The following is an 18,651-nucleotide window of genomic DNA, read 5'->3' as shown; positions in this document are numbered from 1 at the left end:
TAATTTTAAGGATGGATCAGAGGTATATGGCATACTAATTATAAAAGGCGATTTAATTGCACAGTACTACTGGAGCAAACATTTAAATCATGATGAGTGTAGTGGGCCGGGCTCAAGTCCATTCCAGCACCACTCCAGCTTAGTAAAGCAGAACTCTGATGCATTCACTAGTTAGGATAGACTTATTCACAGTGGAAGAACAAAGATTACAACAAAAGATCAAGAACTGAAAGAAAAACATAACACCTGTCTCCACCTGAGAATGTATATATCATCAGTTATCTCACTGACAGGGACCAGGGTAGGCCTGAATCCCACTAAACAAGGGCCAGGGTAGGCCTGTTAATCCTACTAAAATACAATAAAAATAGCAGCAGATTCAAACCCTTCTTGAGTGTTTAACCTTCACCCTAATTCCCTTGTCTGCTTACAGGGACTAGTCCACTCTCCTTTTCTTCACATGTCTTTTTCTACCTAACTCTTTCAGGAGCAAAGAGCAAGTAAGCAAATTTCAGAGTCTATAATGAAGCCCCTGCAACAGCGCTTATCAATCTTTCTGCAGCATGACTCCAATTTGTGTGTCCATAGAACGCGTGTAACTCCTGCGTGGCACAGGACAATGATGTCCTATGAAGTGCCTGCCCAAACATGGGTTTTGTAACCTCATTTAGGGTCATGACCCACAGTTTAGGAAGCTCTGCTCTAGAATCTGGCTGCTCTGGACAGAGGAACCAGATTCTCCAGTTGTAAATGCCCACAATGTGGGCAGATAACAGTATACAAAGCATTTCTTCCATAGTACAAAAGAGGGAAAACTCTTCAGTGCATCTGGCTAAAAGCTGGAGCAAACCCTTAGTACATTTGGCCCAATGAATGCAAAACGGGGCCAAAAAACTGAGTAGCTCGACATTTGCACTTTTGGAAGCATTGTGCAAAGATGCAGTTCCATTGATCATTCAGGAGGGAAGTTTTCAACGTGGGCAATAGAGGGAACAGCACAAGATTAAGAAAGAGCATGAACTGGGGAAGTGCAGGTCAGCTTCTGTCTACAATGATTATTAGAGCAACTCCTAGCATTCTGTGTAAAAACAGCACTACAAGTGAGAAGGCACTAAGTACATAAGTATTGCCATACTGGCAAAGACCAAAGGTCCATCGAGCCCAGCATCCTGTTTCCAACAGTGGCCAATCCAGGTCACAAATACCCGGCAAGATCCCAAAAATGTACAATGTACACAATCCTTAAAATATTGCCACTGACATGCCACACTGGCATAATATTAAATTTAAAATTAAGTAATAATCAGGAGTGGGCAAATTTTATACACAGAAAATGAACAAATGCACCATATAATTCACTGGCAAGAAAATGTAATGTAATGACTGAATTAACATTACCAGAATGGTACTGTATACTTCTGTCTTTCCAAACAGTTGCTAACAGTGTCAAACAAGCCTTGTCCCATTGTATCCTTCAATGGTTCCACTAACAACAAAACTCTGATTAATGTTGTTTGTGTGGGTCATTTTCTGTGTATATTTCCCATGTTCCTGTGGGCTGCATAAAATTCAATGGCAGGCCACACTTTGCCCACCCCTACTATAACTGCTAGCTGTTAAATTCACAGGTCCCATTTCTGGATGCAAAAAAAAAAAGACTGTGCACCTATTATCACATCTGACACCTGGCATTTTTCTTGCTTATCATCTTTACTAAATAAACCAATTAATCCAATACCTGGTTCTGCATTTACACCAGAATCCTGCGCTGCACACTGGGCTCTGATGGCAGACAGCAGATCTTGCAGTTTCTGAAGCCATCTCATTTTGTCTTGCGTACAGTTCTCATTCAGGATTTCTGATTTGTGGGTAGCAGATCTAGCAACATTATCGTGCTCTTCCTCCCTGCTGTTCTTTTCACACGTGGATGTACTCACTTCACTTTCAATGCTTTCAAGATGCTGTTCATACCACAACAGTTTCATCCTGCTTCCTTCACAAACACTTTTTAGCTGTGCCACTGGCACTCTCGTTACCATCTGATGCAATTCCTGCAACTCACTAAATGCTCTACGTATCACCAGGTTTATTTCATGCATTTTCTCCTCTTTGTTCTGCTGCAAAACAGAATCTGTCCCAGTGAATGAAAGTTTCTCTGATTCCTTTTCATCTTCTGCCTCTTCTATAGTTGATTTTTCCCAAGTGCCAGTCTCAGGTTCCTCTGTTGGCAGCATTAAATCACTGATTTTTGCAAGGTGATCTATGGTTTCAGTTGACTGAAGCACAGTCACTTTTCCAAAAGTATTTTCAATTAAATCAGACTTTTGCCCGGTACTAGGTTCTAAATTTATTATATCTTTCCTATCACCCTCCACATTTTCATTTGATTCATGGTTAGTGATTTTGTACTCAGACTGTGAATTTGTGTCTTTATCTCTGTTTCTATTGAACAAATCCCCCAAGAACCCTGATGCTCTGGAAAATATAATGGTCATCATTCCTTTAGCTGGAATATACCTCTGATCTTTAGTACCAGGAAACGCTATGGTTTCCTGACTCTCTCTATCTATTCTCTTTCCTTCCTCCCAATCTCCAGCCTTTTCAGAACTGTCGGATTCTTCTGACTGATTGTGCTGCTCAGTAGGAGACTCATTAGCCTTTTCAGCATATGTTTTTTCTTTTACTTTGCCTATCTGCTCTTCATCAGAGGCATGTACAGAAGTTAAATACATAACGCTTTCAAGCATTGACTCCTCCTGTCTGTGTGTAGGAGATAAAGATTGGTCATGAAATGTAACCAAGTCTAAATGTGATGGCACATTTCCTACTTCAGAGTTTACCATCATCCTAGGTTGCTCTTGGGATAGCAGTTTTCTCTGTTCAATGAAGTCTTGGTGGCTAGATTCTACAGACGTTATCAAGCTATCCTGAGATATTTCCTTCGATTCAAAAATACCCGTTAACTTATCTTTGCTAAGATGACGAGGATATAAAAAGTTACTTTCTCTCTTTATTATGTTTTCTGTGTCATCGAGGTAACTTGAACTTGAAGGCTGCTGTATTTCTGAGTTTGGTGATGCTAAAAGATTTTGGTTTTCTATCTCCAGCCCTTCTTTTTTAAAATGTTGTCTGAAATTTGAATTACCTTTGTCAACAGTGGCATCATCTAATGTTAGAGACTCAGTTTCTGAGGATATATCTTGTAAATGTATTGTTCTCCGGTCTTCAACTTGGTTCTTATTTGCTGGAATCCAATCAGGCTCTGTTTCTATCTGAAGCTCTTCCTCTATAGGATTAGTATAAGTAGGTGCAAGAGATATAATGGTATGCTCTTGTAGAACATGACCAACCAATCCTTTTCCTGCTGGCAAATCTTTGTCATTTTTGGTATCATCATAATGCATTTCAGTTCCATCTGATTTAATGTCTTCATCTGGTTGTTTTTTACCATCATCTTCCAATTTTTCATTGAGTTCATGGGTAAGATTTTTGTTTTCAGAACTATTGCTTTTGTCGTTATCAATATTTTTATTGAAAAAATCTCCAAAACCCCATGAAGTCCTGGCAAATGTACTACCCACAGTTTCTTGAGGTGGAAGAGATTTCACATCCATTCTGTTCTGGGATGGTAGTCTTTCTTGCTTTTCTGAATATATTCTATTTTGTAACTCCCAATCTGCTTTCTCAGAATTATCAGACTCTTCTGACCAATTGTGGTGTTCAGTTACTAGGATCTCATGCTTTTCAACATACGATTCTTCTTTTTCTTTGCTAACATATTCATTATCAAAGGTTACCTCACTTTCAGGAGATACAAATGCTAAATGTTCATGCAATGACACCTCTTGTCTGTCAGTGGGAGATACAGGCTGGTCTGGGTTGTGTCTTTCATGAAATGTAAGTGTCTGAACATCTATTTCAGCCGAACTAATCAACTCTGAATGTGATGCTTCAGAGTTTCCGATAACAGTAGGATACTTCTGAGATAACTGTTCTTTCTCTTTAATGAAGGTTTGCTGTCCAGGCTCCTCTGATATTATTGAGCTGTCCTGAAAGATTTGCTTAGACATGGAAACATCCTGTAACTTTACTGTCATGTCTTCTTTGGGATGAGGATATATATTGTCACTTTCTCTGTTAATTATTTTTATACCATCGTTATAATTTAAATCTGAATCCAATGATGCTAAAATGTCTCTAACATCTTGTCTTTCTTTCCCCAGTACCTCCTCTTTTTTAACTTGTTCTATTAAACGTGAACTGTCTTTTTTAGCAATACTGTCTTCTGAAATTAGAAACTCCGGTTCTGAGGATTCATTTTGCAAATTATCTTCTGGCTGGTCTGCAGATTCAGCATGTTTTGCAGGGATCGGTTCAGAAGCAAACGCTGTAATGACTTGTTCTAGTAAACCATGGTCAGTCCAACTACTTCCTGTTTGCTGAGCTTCACTGTTTTCATAATGCATTTCAGTTGTATCTGAGTTTGTCTCAGCTTCCAATTTGTCATTTGTTTCATAAACATCTCCAAAAATCTCAGAGGTTTTAGAAAATATACTACCCACAATTCCTGTATTCCTGTTTCTTTCATCGCATGCTACCTTTGCAGAAAAATCAGGGTCTTCTAAATGACTGTGATTTTCAGTAGGAAGGACCTGATATTTTTTAACAGATGTTTCAACTTTACCGTTATCCCTGTGCTGTGTGTCAAAGGCTAGATCATGTTCAGAAATCAAACATGGCAGTTCTTCAGTCACTGGCTCATCCTCTCTGTCAGTGGGAGACGTAGGCTGACCTGGGTAAAGTCCTTTATAAGCTGTAATTATTGTCTGAATATCTACATCACTAGAACTAACCAAGTCTAAATGTGATGCTAAGTTTCCTTCTTCAAAATTTCCAACAAAATTAAGCTGCTCAATGAAGGCTTGCTGGATGGGTGCTGCTGATATTCCTGAACTATCCTGAAAGATTTCTGTAGTCTCTGAAACATCTGGTAACTTAATTGATATGTCGTCTTGAGGACACACAATGCAATTTTCTTTCTCTTTAATGTTTTCTACATCTTCAAGATGACCTAAACTGACCAGGTCCAGGTCTGATGGTATTAGAGGGTCTTTTTGATCTCTCTTTTCCTTCTGCAGCATCTCCTCTTTTTTAGGATGTTCTCCCTTATTTGAATTGCTACTCTTTTCAGTTTCATCATCTGATGTATGAAGTTCAGTTTTGGAAGATAGCTCATGCAAATCAATTTCTTTGTCATCTTGTAAATGTATTGTTCTCAGGTCTTCAACTTGGTTCTTATTTGCTGGAATCCAATCAGGCTCATCCAATTGTTCCAGTTCCTCCTGTAATTTAAAAACTTCAGCAGAAGAAACCGTATAGGTGGAGTGAAATTCGATCTCCTGTTTTTGCAAACTTTGGCCAGTCGATATATTTTCTTCCTCTAAAGTTGCCTTATCATTGTATTGTATTTCGGTTGCATCCGATTTTGAAATGTTCTCGTGCATGCTTAATCCTTCAGTTATGTGCCCCTCTTGAGAAGACATAGGTGATATTAGGTCATTCTTCTGTGTATGGCCCTGGAATCTATCTTCATTCATTGTATGGTCAGTGTGGTGGGAAACAAGTATGTCGCTATGGAGTTTTTTCCAGGTCTGGGATATATCCATGGGTATTGGCTCATGGATTATTGGTGCATTTTCTTTTTCTTCATAGTTTTGTTTTTCTGCATCTCCATATTTTGTGGTTGGTTCTCTGTTTACTACCTTGTTTCCTCTAAGCTTTAAACCATGTTTTGAAGGGTTCTGTGAGTGGTTTATATCTTTTTGGTAAAACCTTATTAAATCTTCATTGCCTGTTATCTTATTCAACCCATCTTCCCTAGTACTTGAAACTATAGAATATTCTCTTAATGCTGAACATTGGAGAGAATCATGTGATTCACCAGTTGGATACTTCTCAGAAGTTACAGTGGATTTTGATTTTATATCAGTCATCACTTTTTTATAACCTTCTAAAAAGTTAGGTTTCAGAGAATGATGGCGTAAACAGATTTTTGATGGCAATTCATCAGACAAAAGTTCTTCTAACATTTGAATGTTGTTGATATTCCCATCTTCACTAATGCCATTATGGTCACATTCACGTTTACCATCTTCCATTGAATCTGCCTCCCTTTCTCCTTTTTTGCAAACATTTTTCTCATCATCAAAAGAAGCAATAGAGATTTTTCTTGGTTCAGAGGAAACTTCTGTAAGTTCTCCTTCTGATTCTAAAATTATTCTGTGATATTCTTTCAGATGAGAATCCTCACCTTTTATTTCTTCCTCAAACATTTCCTGTCTTTCACTACTTCCAGAATGCCCATCATGAGTATCAGGATATTTAGATATTTGTAAAAGTTGTTCCTCAGACTGTTCTGCATGATCAAATTGAGATTTTGCTTGTGGAGGAGGCAAGGCACTAAAATTGTCTGTCACAAATTCATTGCCTTTAATTACTGTTTCACCATTTTCCCATTTAGTTTGTAGTCTCAGTGTGGATAACAGCATGGCCTCTTCTGAAAGGCCTGCATCATTTTGTTTCTGGTCTGGTAATTCTCCATTATTGTTCTGCAGTGCTTGTACTTCTGGTTCAGTTTCCTTAATGTCTTGTAACAATTCCTCATCACTTTCAGCCTGGGGAGTTTCTACTTTAAAACTTTGATCTTGTTTCCCCCGAATATATTCTTCAACTTTCGATGTTATTCCTGGTACACTTAATAAGTCTGTAAAATGACTAAAAGTCAGGCGTGACTGTGGTTTTTCATCTTTCCCATGCTTTTCTCCTGTTAAATGTTTTGCATTAGTTGAGTCTGAGAACTGCCTAATAGAAGAACTAGACTGCTCTACAGTTAATTTATCTGTGCCCTTAGCAACAGGAGATTGCTCTCCATTATAATAAGCAGGTGAAGCATGTCTATGAAAACCAATCAAGTGACTATACATATTCTCATACCAACCTGACTGGTAACTCTCCTCATCTTTGGTACTTTTCATCATTTGGTTTTCTGCAGCAGGTCCTTGATCCATACTGGAATGTTGGAGTGCTTGATGTTTGCCATTTACTTCCATTGTAGAATGCAACTGAGCTTCACAGGTAGCAACTTTGAAATTCAGAAAATTATGCAGATTACCTGAAAACCATCCAGTGGCTGGAGATTCATTGCCTAAATCTCTTGGTTCTGGTAAGAGTTCATTTTTCCCCTCTTGATGTATTTCACCTGTCACAGATTTGCCTGTTTCTATTGTCTTTTCAGTGCCTATATCTGAAGTTGCTGCCCCCAGGTCTAATGATTGTCTTTCTAAAGCACTGTCCTTTCCTTCTCGTATCTCTTCCTTCTCCTCCTCATTAATAGCCATGTTATCTTTTTGACTTTGCCCAAAGTTTAAAACATTATCTAAACCCAAGGGGAACCAACTTGATTTTGTACCTATGCTTTCACTTGCTTTCTTTTCCTGCTTTTCAATCATAGGGTCTGTTTTAATCTGTTGATCTGAATCTTCATCAATACTATCACTGCCTTTGTTAAGTATGCCAGGCCTTGAGTCACTTCTACCAAAATCTAAGAGGTCTGTAAATCTACCATCAAACCAGCCAGGCTCTTCAATTTTTGATTCATCCTTGTCATTTGAGTCTTTTAAACTATTCTCATCACTTAAGGCAATTTTTCGACTTTGGAAAGAGACCTCTTGAAAAGTCTCTGGAGCTGGTTTCAATGTTTCTTTTTTTGTATTTGTAGCTATTCCAAGCCATCCTCCAATATCAGAAATAGTCCAGCTAGATTCTGATGCATCCTGCTGAAAAGAGTCATCTATTTTGTTCTCACTCATTTCCGATGTTCCAAATATCTCTTGAAGATCATCCAGTAGAGTTGCTTGGGTTTCCTTTGACTCTCCCTCTAGCTGACCATTTGCAGAAGCTGAACTGATCCCTTGTTCCTTTTGGGAGGAAGTGCTTGTATGTTTTAGAAGCTCACCTTCGGGCATTATTGAATCTGGGCCCACTGTCTCTGTGTCAGGATGTGGATATTCAGCTTCCTCATTATTGTTCTGTAATATGCTGTCTTCATTTTCAAATACGTATTCACCTCCATCAAGACAAACAAAATCTGTTTCCTGTGAGAAACACACACAATTATTAAATTATTGACGACAAGGGGAATTTTATGACAGAGTGCCTTACAATGTGAATAGTGCACCTATTTCATGCTTATTTTATAAAGACATAAAAGTTTTATTTTTTTAAAGGATCTTCATATTTAGAAGACATGATAAGAGCATTCTATCTCTACATAATTCCGGAGAGGTGGTTACAGACTCCGGTGTGAACAAATACAGTGTAGGGGTACCGTTACAGTGACAAATACAGTAAAGAAATATCGGTAAATAGGTTGGGGTGGTTCATCCCAAGCAGAATGCTAAGGTTGGATCATGTATCAGGGTTGAGTACTGTCTGTTTCCTGGTTAAATTGTCATATTTCATTATTCTGTATTTATGTCAGTTCTGTGGGATATGCCTTTTTGAAAAGGTGAGTCTTTAGTTTTTTTCGGAATTTTAGATGATTATTCATGGTTTTCAGGCATTTTGGTAGTGTATTCCAGAGCTGTGTGCATATGTAGAAGAAACTAATATGTGCTTACCGCAGGGTAAAGGATGTGCTCAGGCACCCTGCGGTAGTTTTGTGTTCGGCACGCACTACTCATGTGCTAAAAAATAGAAAATATTTGTTTGCGCTGGGGGCGGAGAGTAGGCATGTCCAGCGCTATTCAGTGCAACTCCATTGCTGTGCACTAATTGATTAGCACGTGGATAGTGCAGGAGCCCTTACTGCCTAGAAAAAATGTGTTGGGAAAGGCTCACGTGCTAACGGGGAACTTAGCACATGGCCATTAATAAGCAAAATGGAAAATGGAGCCATTTTACGGCTATGCTAAAACTGGCCTCAGCACGTGGGAAAGACCCGCACTGGGGCTACCACAGGCCACTTTTTGCTCAGCTTAGCAAGAGGGATTGAGCAGCCACCCACGCATATCTGAGTACCAGCAGTATTCAGACCAGTACCTGGAAAACTACCTGAATAAATCGCCACTAACCAGGTAACTCTCGGCTCTGTCTCAGACCAATCCTGAATTAATTGGATGGTACCAAGGTGATCTGAGCAGATACTGAGTAGCACTAGCCAGTTAAGTGCTTCTGAATACCTGGGCAGGACCTAGTCAGTGTGTGTTAAACAGGTAAGGGCTGCTCCTACCTGGTTAGTTCATGCTGAATATCAACCTCCTTGATTTTATTTGTCTAGCTTTGTTTAATATTAATGTAGTGAGGTTTGTATTTTTTGCTTTGTATATGTTTTAAGTACTTCATCTAGGATCTTTTCAGATAGTATGGAATAGAAATAAATAAATGAAAATAAATAGTAAATGCAATAGTGTAAATTAAACCAGGTTTAGGATTAGATTGTTAAAAATTACTGGCATGGAAAGGTTGCTAGAATGATCATGAGTGGCAAATAGGCCATGTTTAGCATCTACAAAGTAATGTCAAATGGATTAGTTTGCCGGTCCCATGCCCCCTCTGCCATTACTTCCTGTTCCAGGGACTGGTAGAGCCGACAACCGCATGCGCCTAATCTGCACACCCCCTTGCTAGGAGGAAAGGTGGGGGTGATGTGCTACGCTTTGGGAGGTGACATACTGGGGCGCAGTAGTGACCCACCCCAGGTGGAGAACAAGCTAAGTGCAATACTGTTAAAAGGAAAAGGACCCAACACTGGACCGTGTTTCGGCTCAAAAAAGCCTGCTTCAGGGTTTTTTTTTTTTTTGCAGACAGCTCTCATGCTTTTTGCCAAAGACAGCCTCATCTTGTGAACGGACTTACAATTCTTTCCTGGATGTTCCTTGTGGTTTAATATTGTAGAAGAACACTTTTTAGATCTTGTCTACAAAAGATCCCTGAAGCAGGCTTTTTTTAGCCAAAATATGGTCCCGTGTTGGGTCCTTTTGCCTTTTAATAAACTACATCCTTGAGAATCTACCATTTGTATGTGTGAGTACGTGTTGAAAGACCCAACCATTTGATCTTACTGTTTGACTGCCTTTATGGACTCCATAAGGTTTCTCTTGTTCCTCCACTTCGGTGTTGTTTTCCCCTGTTTTCAACCCAGTCCTCAGGGCACACCCAGCCAGTTGGGGTTTTCAAGATTTCCCCATTGAATTCAGTGGGGATATCCTGAAAACCCCGACTGGCTGGATGTGCCCTGAGGACTGGGTTGAAAACCTCTGATCTACACAGTACATTTATTCCCCTGTCTCCATGCATAAAGAACATTCTAGAAACTTGGAGGTATCATACTATCTTCCGTTCACAGATTACTTACCTTGGTTGGTACCTCCACCTCTTCTGAAATATAAACATCTTCAATTTTAACAGCATCTCTTGGAAAATATCCAAATTCCTTTCCTTTCTATAAATACACAGGGAGGGAACCAAGAAAATATTTAATGCTGGATTAAATAATTAGGTTTTTTTTTATTTTTTTTTATTTAAGAGATAATTAAAATATTTTCCAATATTTATCCAACTGTCTTCTCAGCCTCCAATTATATTTTGAAGGCAGAGGCCTAGACAATTGCATGCAACATGTGGTTACCCCATAGGTGTTAGTGTAAACTTTCAGGGCCACGCCCTCTCTGCATTTTTCAGTGGATGATACTATTTTTAAATGTGTACATGGATTTATATAATACTGAAGTAACTAGTAATAGTGGCATTAAGTGGGGCAAGATATAGGAAAATAAAAGGACACCTAGAAGTCTTCTACAAAGTCATCTCTGTAGGCTGAAACCCGGTTAGTTCTGGGTCTTCTATGGTGGTGGAGTATCTAGTATTGGAAAAGACTCAGTCCCAAAACCTTTTGCTACCACCATTCAAAATGAGTAAATAATGAACAATTATCTGATTTCAAAATGAATTGGGCAGCAGATGGTATAGGGATGTCGCAAACCAGACCCCATATAACTCTACAAGCTGTTTATAGCTATCATTTAGGAAGAATCATACTAAGGGCTTTCTTCCATTTTGAGCTTTAGTATTAAGCATTTTTATCCTAGACACAAAGGATCAAATTCTAATAAATGTGCTTAGCACAATTCTATAAGGGGTATGCATCCTTTATAGAATCATGCTTAGTGCAAAACTGTACCTAAATGTAGGCATCTGGCCTAAATGTAGGTGCCTACATTTAGGCGCGATTCTAGATTTATACATGCAAATCCTGGAAACTCCCCCACAATGCCCCAACCACACCCCCATACAGTTACGCACAATTGAAGTTAGGTGCATGTTGGATGTGCACATAACTTCATAGACACATATCCAATGTGCACCTAACTCTCAATTAAGTCCAATTAGTGCTGATAATTGGTTGTTATGTTATATTCTAGTCTTTTTACCACCACCTCAAATTATTATGTACCAGCCACCCACAATTTGGAGTGATAAAAGACCAAGGCCACGTATGAGAAAAGCAATTTTTATTACTTACCAAAGTACAGATACAATTAATAGTTTCTCATGGGAGGGCAGCGCTGCTACATATAGGTGTTCTCTGCCACTGTCTCTCCAAAGTATTGTTCTGATTCAACTGCTTATATACCTTTATTTTAAAGAACGTTTTACGTAGGTTTAGCAAGTTATCTTCCTCAGAGATTATTCTGTTTTCTTTCAACACCATCTGTTTCCCCTCTGCTGCTAAACCACATTTTATTATTTATTCATAATTGCTCCTTTCTCATGCCTGCTTGCATGCAGGAATGTCTTCAGATCATGAGTCTCTGGTTCACATGCTTATCAGTTTTTGCCCTTTTGCCCTGTTCCATGGTGCATGACCTGTGCTCATTATTTACAGTTACCACCCAATTATCAGCACTGATTGACTATTAAGTTGCGCATGTAAATTGGGTATGTGCCCAATTTAACACAAGCAATTCTAGGCATCATATACAGAATTTGGGAGAAAGTGAGTAATTTTACAAAGCATCTCTCATGTGAAAGGCATGAGCTAAATTCCAAACTCCATGTGTAAAACAAGTTCCACATATGGGAAAGCAATGATGATCACCTGTAACATTTGTTTTCCGTAGATAGCAGAACTGAGTCAGGCACACAAATAGGTAGCATCATCTGATGAAACCAGAATGGAACTGCTCTCCTAGATCTCAGAACTTTAGTATAAAGTTCTCAGCATGTGTGTCCCTTTCAGCGGTGGTCTCCTCACTTGGTTCCAATGCTCAATTTAATTAAACAAATCTTGGGAAGGCAGGAGAGATTGTGTGCCTTATCAACCTACTGTCTATGGAAATACCTGTTGTAGATGAGCATTGTTGCTTTTTCCATCAACAAGCAGGACTAAGTCAGGTACACACGCTTAGGGCTCCTCAGTCACATAAGCCTGGATTCTATCTATGGTGACTAAAGTTGCATACACAAATCAGCATGCATTGCTGATTTGCATGTGCAACTTATTTGATTAAAGAGGCAATCAATGCCAATAATTGGCTGCTAACAACCAATTAGTGGCATTAATTGACTTACTTGGGATTTACGCATGTAAATCTTATATAACATGTAAATTTAAGGGGTGTGGCCAGGGGTGTTTCAGGAGCATTCCAGGGTGTTCTCAGAATTTATGTGCATTGTTACAGAATAGACCCCATCGGTGCCTAATTTAGGCACCAATTATGCGCTTAGCGCTTATATTTTTTAGCACCATCTAGTCCATAGAGGGTAATTCTATATCAGTGCATCTATGTTTAGGCATCAAAAAGGTGCCAATGTGGTGCCTAGTCTATTTGTCTACTTTTCTTTATAAGCATGAGCACTTAAACCAGCCATGGAGCCACAGATTGCTAAGAAATGTACATAATTATAGCTTTTAAGCATGTAACTGTGTACCCTTCTCATGCTCCACACATGTATATATGTGATTAAAGCCAGATTGCAGAATAGCACATAGCCAGAATATTGGCATTTACTCATCTGTGTGCGCACATATGCACATGTATGCCAGTATTCTGGTCATTTATGCACATTCTTGGTGCCTAACATTATGCACACTGTTATATAATCACCCTCATATTGTTTTAGTCCTTAGAGCAGCCCACAAGTCAAATGGAAGGGTTGTTAGGTGACAAGCATGGATTGGTCAGCACTGGGCTTGGTCAGCACCGCTTACTCTGGGATTGGTGGCATGGAATGTTGCTGCTATTTGGGATTCTGGAATCTTGCAACTCTTTGGGGTTCCAGAATCTTGCTACTATTTGGGTTTCTGCCAGGTACTTGTGACCTGGATTGGCCACTGTTGGAAACAGGATACTGGGCTAGATGGACCATTGTTTTGACCCAGTATGGCTATTCTTATGTTGTTAACATCTGTTTAGGCTGTGCCCTCCCCCTTTGTCTTAGTTTAGAAGCTGCAGCTCATTGCACCTGTTGTGGTTGGTTTTGACAGTAAAATAACTTCTTGTAATAATAGCCACATCTGAACTGCTTGAATGGCGCGTGTCTAGCAGAGGTGGCTGATATAGAGGGTTCAACAGCTGAAAAATGCTGAAATGTGGAGCAGCACTCTTTAATTATGTCCACCGTCTCCTTAGCCTTCTCCCCAAAGAGCAAGTCTCCAGTACAAGGAACATCTGCTAACTTTGAGTGGGCATCTTTCCACAAGCTTGAAGCACGCAACCATGCCATGCATCAGACTACAATTGCCAAAGTGGAGATTCTAGCTGTATCATAAGCAGTTCTAATGAGGTACATGTCACATTAATCAGCTTCTGCTACTATGGATGCTAGCTGCTCTGTGTAGTGAGCTAGCAAGAAGACCTGCACCTTATAGAAGAGTGTGCATATATCGCATTATATACAGCTGGTGAACGGCTGTGCTTGCAAGGAGCATACCTCCTTGAAATACTTTCTTTCCAATATGATCCTGAACAGCTGGACTTTATTAAATCCTAGAGCTGGTTGAACTTTGAACTTCATATCCAATAATTTAGAGACTGGCTCAATAGAGAATGGGTTTTACCACATGCAGAATTGTTGGTCCTTGAGTATACTATATACAGGCACTACCACTGTTGTCTTCAGGTCCTCTATATATTTTAAAAGACCAAAAGACATCTGATCTGGACTCCTGTTTGCTGCTAAATGGGAAAGGGCACCTTTTTATCCATCGTACTTTGACTATAAAATGTCTTGTGGTGGGATTCATTCCTTGAAGGTGAAGGGGAAGAGTAAAAATGAATACCAGTATATCCCTCTTCCTTATGCTCAGTGGCAAGTATGAGCCAATTCATATTTCTAGTCTGAAGAGAACAATAAGGAAAAAATAGGATCTAAACAAGAAGCTCTCTGCATAAGAGTAAGACCAGATGGGTGCACTGGTTCTTTAAGTTGTAATACAGAAGGAACATCTGATGCATCTTTAAAATATCCTTTCACAAAGTCTTAAAAAATGCCTTGAAGAAACAAATGGGAATGCTCAGACAGTGAAAAGATATCAATGAGGGAGATTAATTGGCTACTATAATCAATACCAGTAGCTTAGAAGTAGGAAATTGTGCAGTGGTAGTACTTTTTGTGCTGAAGAAACTGATCACGGGATTAGTTGGCCTCATAGAATAAGAATCTGGGCTGGACTGCTAGCACTTACCTAGCTCTTCAGCTGGAGTTTATGCAAGCAACTCTGCTCAGGCAGCTGCAGACACTTAAGAAGCAACTATACTGTGAGCTTTTTTGCACAGAGGAACAAGACTTTTTGCACGACTTTTCCAGCACCCAAATTCTCTGAGTTGATTAAAATGATCTCTTCATGCTCTCATAAATATTCAAGCACAATGTTTATATTATAGTCCATTTGGTCATGTTCGGGTAGTTGATGTGCTTGTCAAAACTCAGTCTTTCCATCCACATTTTGGGCACAAAAGAAAAAGAATAATAAAATCAGGGCTTTTTTTGAGGGGGTACTTGGGGGTACTGAGTACTGGCACCTTTTCCATTGTCTGCTAAAGTTGACCCATGGCCCTCATATTTTAATGACAGAGCTCAGGCTCTACATACAAGTTCTGCCTTGTCATAGATTCTGTGACTGGTTGCAGGGGACCTGGCTGTTGTCGGTGGGTCTCTCAGTGATCACCCCACCCCTGAAGGGTGGCCTGTCATTTGAGTACCGGCACCTTTTTCAGTAGAAAAAACACACTGAATAAAATTGACAAGAAACAACGTCAGAGAACAAACCACATGGGGCAACTTTGTTTTGCATCTGTCCAGCTGAGCGGAAAAAAAACACTGAGTAACTAAAAAGATTGCTGCATGTGGGAATGGCCATCCATGCTCAGAGCTGTACACTAAAGATCCATCTTGGAGTTGTCAGATGATGTCACCCACTTGTGTACCTGACTCAATCCTGCTTGTCAACAGAAAATGGCTATTAAAAAATTGCTTGCAGATCCCAAGATAACAGCCTTTTGGACTAATCTCTTATGTTATATTTCGACATTGTGGCACACTACATGGAAGCGCACTCCCCTTCTATTGTTTGGACAACCATTATTGATCACCCCTATCCCAGCAGGATATAAAGGATTTGTGCGCAGATCAACAAACATAGCTAAATCAGTCATTTTGAAAGAATGGATCTCCCCCAAAAGCCCTACAATCCAACAATGGTGCAGCAAAATGATTGACTATATGAAGTTTGAGTGGAGAGTGGCTAGGTCTGATTTGAGGTTTCCAGAATCAGCCTTTTTTCGTGTTTGGACACCTTTTTGGCAAACGCTCACTCCGGCCGAGAAAGGACACCTTATGAACATGTGAATCCCTGTGAGAGACCTAGTGTATATGTTTGCAACCGTGTGTCTTACCATTAAGGGAGGGAGGGAGGAGGGAAGTTAGGGAGGGAGAAAATTGTGAGCATATTTCTTACATTTGGTAGAGTTGGTAGACATATGAGAGTTAAAAGTATTTACAGTCTAAATTGCACTAGTCGTTAAAGTAATCTCAATCTTGCATACGGTCTTCAGTTTCTTTATTATATTTACTATGCTGTGATTGACTACATGACTCACAATAAACAGAAACTGAAATAAAAATTGCTTGCACACATGTGCTGACAACAGCATGTATAGTTTTCTCAGAGGTGTTGTTTGGGTCAGAATTCCAATGTAGGATCATATTTTGTAAAATAAGCATGTACATACATAGATTACACATACACTTTTATAACTTCTTTGGAGCAGGTGTAAGTTTGTGAGAGAGAATTTCTGTACTATGAGAGAGCGCTCTGGACACCTACTTTTATAAAAATACATAGGCACCCATGTTGCCTGTATAAAATAGGGTTGTTTTTTTTATATTTCACGTATAGGTTCCCCATTATGAAATTACGCCCAAAGTAGGAAAACTCCTTTGCTATTGCATCTGTGGTAAAAATGCTTAGTACTAGAGAATGACACAGGGACAGGGACCCGCAGTAACCGCGGGGATGGGAATGGAGACAGAGCTTGTAGGGACGGGGCGGGGATGGGGACAGATCCCACGGGGACAGGGACAAACTTTGTCCCCATGTAATTTTCTACTTTGAAGCCTGTTAATGAACTAGACTGTTATTTATGTTTGAGTGATGCAGACAATGATATTTTGATTTTTTTGTAAAAACAAGCAAACATGCTGGCCACAAGTAGCAACATTTGCACGGGGGATCCTGTACATCCTGCTACCAGAACATCTTCTAAGAAGACATCATCTATTGCAGAAGGGACTGTGGAAGACAGGAGAGCTAGATTGAATCCTGAGATTGTTGATGACTTCTTAATTATCCACAGATTAAAAAATCATAACAGTGCTTCATAGGGCATATTTCTCCCTTCTAGGGTTGTATTTTGTATACCTGGACATTTTAACAGGGTACATTAGGATTCCTTGGGGCAGTAGAAGTCAGCTATTGTTGGGTTGGAAGGGTAGAGGATGGTGGTGAGGAGGGTTATTATAGCTGCTCGTCGTTATTATTGTTTTCTATTTGTAATTTATACACAATAGTCGCACAGCATATTGTTCCTTTTTATACTTTAATAAAAAGATTTAAATATAAAATCATAATTGTTCGAGGCTTCTGCAGTTGAGGACAGAGCCCATGGGGACAGGGTGGGGATGGAAACAGGGCCTGCGGGGATGGGGCAAGGATGGAGACAGAACTTGTGGGGACAGAGACAGAACCCACAGGGACGGGGACAAACTTTGTCCCCGTGTCATTCTCTACTTAGTACATCTACCCTTGATTAGTAAAATACTTCAATTATGTTATGATCTTTCCCAGCCCCATGAAAGAAGGAAAGCAACTTCTGACACCAATTACTGTTTGATACAACAATAACAACATTAAAATCTTTGGTACAAGTTAACACAATAGCACTGTTATTTTCTAAATCTTGACCTTTCTAAACTTAACTGCAAAGACAAACCAGAAAACCCTTCTAACAGTAAAACTCCTTATGGCTTTTTTTTTTTCACAAGATAAGCTATGAATATGAGCTATGATTTCCATCAAGTAACTTTATGGCTCATGGTTGATTTTTTTTTTAATTTGTCCATTTTTAAGTTGAAATACTTACACTTCCTGCCCACAAATCTTCTCTTTTTCCTGACAGTTTAAAGTACACAAGCACTTCGTCTCCTATTTTGAAGTTCAGATATCTGCAATCTGGTCCACTGTAATCCTGAGAAGCTTGAACTCTGATCATTAAACCTAAATAAATATTTTAAAAACAGGATGATTATTATGAACAGACACAAATCAATAGGTTCTGGGACTGATCTATTTAAACATAGAAATTTTGTTTTCGGTTATTTAGGAGCCAGTGTAAAATCTGCAATGGTGAAGCACATTACTTACCAGTACATTGGGTTTCAATACCAGATATATTAAACTAATGAGATGCACATAGTGGGCTAGATTCTATATATAGTGCCAAAAAAGTTGGCACCAAAAAAGGCTATTCTATAAGCCGCACTTAAAGTTAGGTGCGGTTTATAGAATAGTGCTTGTGCCCGAAAATCGCGACTAAGTTTAGGTGCAGCCATTTGCACCAACTGAAACGTGGTGCAAATATACATGCCTACATTAGGCGTGCATTGCCATTATTCTATAACAATGCATTCATTTTAGGAACACCCTCGTTCTGCCCATGACCCACCCATTTCCACGCCCCCTTTTCAAATCGTGCATAAAGTTTAGGCACGGATCCCGCGCCTAAATCTACACGCATAAAGTTCAATTAACTTTAAATAGTGCCAATAATTGTTTGTTAAAAAATCCAATTATTGGCACTAAGTATCTTGTTATTCGATTACATTGCATGCGCAAATTGGGCACATGCACAATTTTTGGCAACTTTTACAGAATTAGGGGGAGTATGCACATACAGTAAAGCCATAGTTTGGGCTTCCCCACGCTAATTGACCCCAAGTGAAAGGGACAATTAAAAGGCTATTCTATAAGTGTATGCCTTGCATGTGTAAGTGCCCAGAAAAGTGCTACTTAACACGTTAGTGTACTACACA

The 18,651-nt window shown here is 39.4% G+C and overlaps 1 protein-coding gene across 4 annotated transcripts in view; it reads right to left on the bottom strand.

Annotated features, from left to right (window-relative positions):
* The window catches only part of MIA2 (MIA SH3 domain ER export factor 2), a 221,091-nt gene that overhangs the window by 180,791 nt on the left and 21,649 nt on the right, over window positions 1-18,651 (bottom strand). The window contains exons 2-4 of one of the 4 annotated variants that reach the window (XM_030215534.1): window positions 17,703-17,836; window positions 10,415-10,501; window positions 6,998-8,153 (exon numbers count right to left, since the gene is read on the bottom strand). In XM_030215534.1, the coding sequence (XP_030071394.1) occupies window positions 6,998-8,153; window positions 10,415-10,501; window positions 17,703-17,836 (1,377 nt within the window). The other 3 variants (XM_030215535.1, XM_030215536.1, XM_030215533.1) reach the window with 3 other exon arrangements.

This window comes from Microcaecilia unicolor, chromosome 9, assembly GCF_901765095.1.
Source record: "Microcaecilia unicolor chromosome 9, aMicUni1.1, whole genome shotgun sequence".
Taxonomy (NCBI): Eukaryota; Metazoa; Chordata; class Amphibia; order Gymnophiona; family Siphonopidae; genus Microcaecilia; species Microcaecilia unicolor.
The sequence above is the reverse complement of the archived record's forward strand: the minus strand, read 5'-3'. Positions and strand labels throughout refer to the sequence as shown.